We start from the raw sequence: 1,850 nt of genomic DNA, 5'->3' as shown, positions 1-1,850 counted from the left end.
GGGGTGGGGGGGAGGTGGGGGCCCCGGGGGCAGATCTGATTGTTTTCTTGGTGATATATAAGGGGTTTTAAGGAGAGTCGTGTGCCAGACACGCAGCCACTGAACCACAAGCAGCTTCGCTTTAACTGGAGTGCCCGGGAGTCGCGTGCCAGGAGCCGCACGGCCGAGGACTGACTGACAGACAGACACGCACCACCACCACAACACACGAGACCCGGGCGGATCGCCGCGGCCGCCGGGGCTCTTGGCAAACCCGCCCGCCGGATTGGTCCCCCGCGGAGCCGCGCCAGAGCCGCTGTTTTCAAGCGCCGAGAAGGACGCAGCGCTGCGCTCCCGGCAGCGCGGAGAATCGCAGCACACGCCCAAATAATAGCGACGCCGAGACGCATTTAGGGAGCAACGACGTAAGTATCCGCCCTGTGGCTTCTAACTTGCAAGGGTGTTTCCGGCACCCCGTTGCACCACGTCCGAACGCCCTTTGCTCGCGTGGAATCTTCGTCCCGGGGGCCGTAGCCCCTCTCCGCGCGGTACACAGCCTTGAGGTCAGCCCGCCGAGGGCGGGGCCCGGTTGGCTGGCTGGCGGCGGGGTCAGAACCAGGGGCTCTCCTGAGCTTGGAGAGCACTGGCGGGGTTTCCTCCCTAAGTACGTTCTTCCTTGGCGCGGTTCCGAACCAGTCCTGGCGGGTGCGCGCAGGAGTACTGCCCGCGGACACCGAGAACGTGCCTCGGCCTCTGTATTTACATCGCGTTTGGTTCTTTCTCCCTCCCCGCTCTCTTCGGTAGGATGTTTGTCAAATCCGAGACGTTGGAGGTGAAGGAGGAAGAGGACGTGCTGGTGCTGCTCGGCTCGGCCTCCCCCGCCTCGGCGGCCCTCACCCCGCTGTCTTCCAGCGCGGACGAGGAGGAAGAGGAGGAGCTGGGCGCGGCGGGCGGGGCGCGCGGGCCGCGTGGGGCCGAGGCGCGGCCGGGGGCGCTGGGCGGCTCGCCGGCGGGAGCCGAGGGCTGCCGGCCTGCGCGGCTGCTGGGTCTGGTGCACGAGTGCAGTAAGCGGCGCCCCTCCAGGGCGCGGGCCGTTTCCCGCGGCGCCAAGACGGCCGAGACGGTGCAGCGCATCAAGAAGACCCGTAGACTGAAGGCCAACAACCGTGAGCGCAACCGCATGCACAACCTCAATGCGGCGCTGGACGCGCTGCGCGAGGTACTCCCCACGTTCCCCGAGGACGCCAAGCTCACCAAGATCGAGACCCTGCGCTTCGCCCACAATTATATCTGGGCGCTCACCGAGACCCTGCGCCTGGCGGACCATTGCGGGGGTGGCGGCGGAGGCCTGCCGGGGGCGCTCTTTTCCGAGACCGTGTTGCTGAGCCCGGGAGGCGCTAGCGCCTCCCTGAGCAGCAGCGGAGACAGCCCGTCGCCTGCCTCCACCTGGAGCTGCACCAACAGCCCAGCGCCGTCGTCCTCGGCGTCCTCCAACTCCACGTCCCCTTACAGCTGCACTTTATCTCCTGCCAGCCCGGCGGGGTCTGACATGGACTATTGGCAGCCCCCACCTCCCGACAAGCACCGCTACGCACCTCACCTCCCCATAGTCAGGGACTGTATCTAGAACTGCCATCCTTGCTACCCGCGCCAGGCCTTAGTGGGTTCCCGTTCCTGTCCCTGACCAAGCCCTCCTCCCACCCCTCTCCTGTCCCCACTTCTATGCCCTGGAAACCATCTCACTTCACGGGGCAGATGTAGCCGTTCTGAATCCTGGGTTGTTTGCTGCATTCCCTGGCTAAGTGTTTCCTTCCTTCAGACGGTCTCTAATTTATTGACGGTGTAATGGAGCTTATTGTCAAAGAGGATGG

The 1,850-nt window shown here is 65.4% G+C and overlaps 1 protein-coding gene across 1 annotated transcript; it reads left to right on the top strand.

Moving 5' to 3' along the window:
- Window positions 1-593: 593 nt before the first annotated feature.
- Window positions 594-1,606, top strand: NEUROG2 (neurogenin 2). The gene has a single exon (XM_035030142.1). The coding sequence runs from the start codon at window positions 785-787 to the stop codon at window positions 1,604-1,606; it is 822 nt and encodes a 273-aa protein (XP_034886033.1). The 5' UTR covers window positions 594-784.
- Window positions 1,607-1,850: the final 244 nt, after the last annotated feature.

The sequence above is a fragment of the Mirounga leonina genome, unplaced genomic scaffold (assembly GCF_011800145.1).
Source record: "Mirounga leonina isolate KUSES-001 unplaced genomic scaffold, KU_Mleo_1.0 Mir_357, whole genome shotgun sequence".
NCBI classification, from domain to species: domain Eukaryota; kingdom Metazoa; phylum Chordata; class Mammalia; order Carnivora; family Phocidae; genus Mirounga; species Mirounga leonina.
This window is presented reverse-complemented; position numbering and strand designations above follow the sequence as displayed.

Coding starts and splice junctions, on each gene's coding strand:
- NEUROG2 (XM_035030142.1), top strand. CDS start 785: ATGTTTGTCAAATCCGAGACGTTGGAGGTGAAGGAGGAAGAGGACGTG.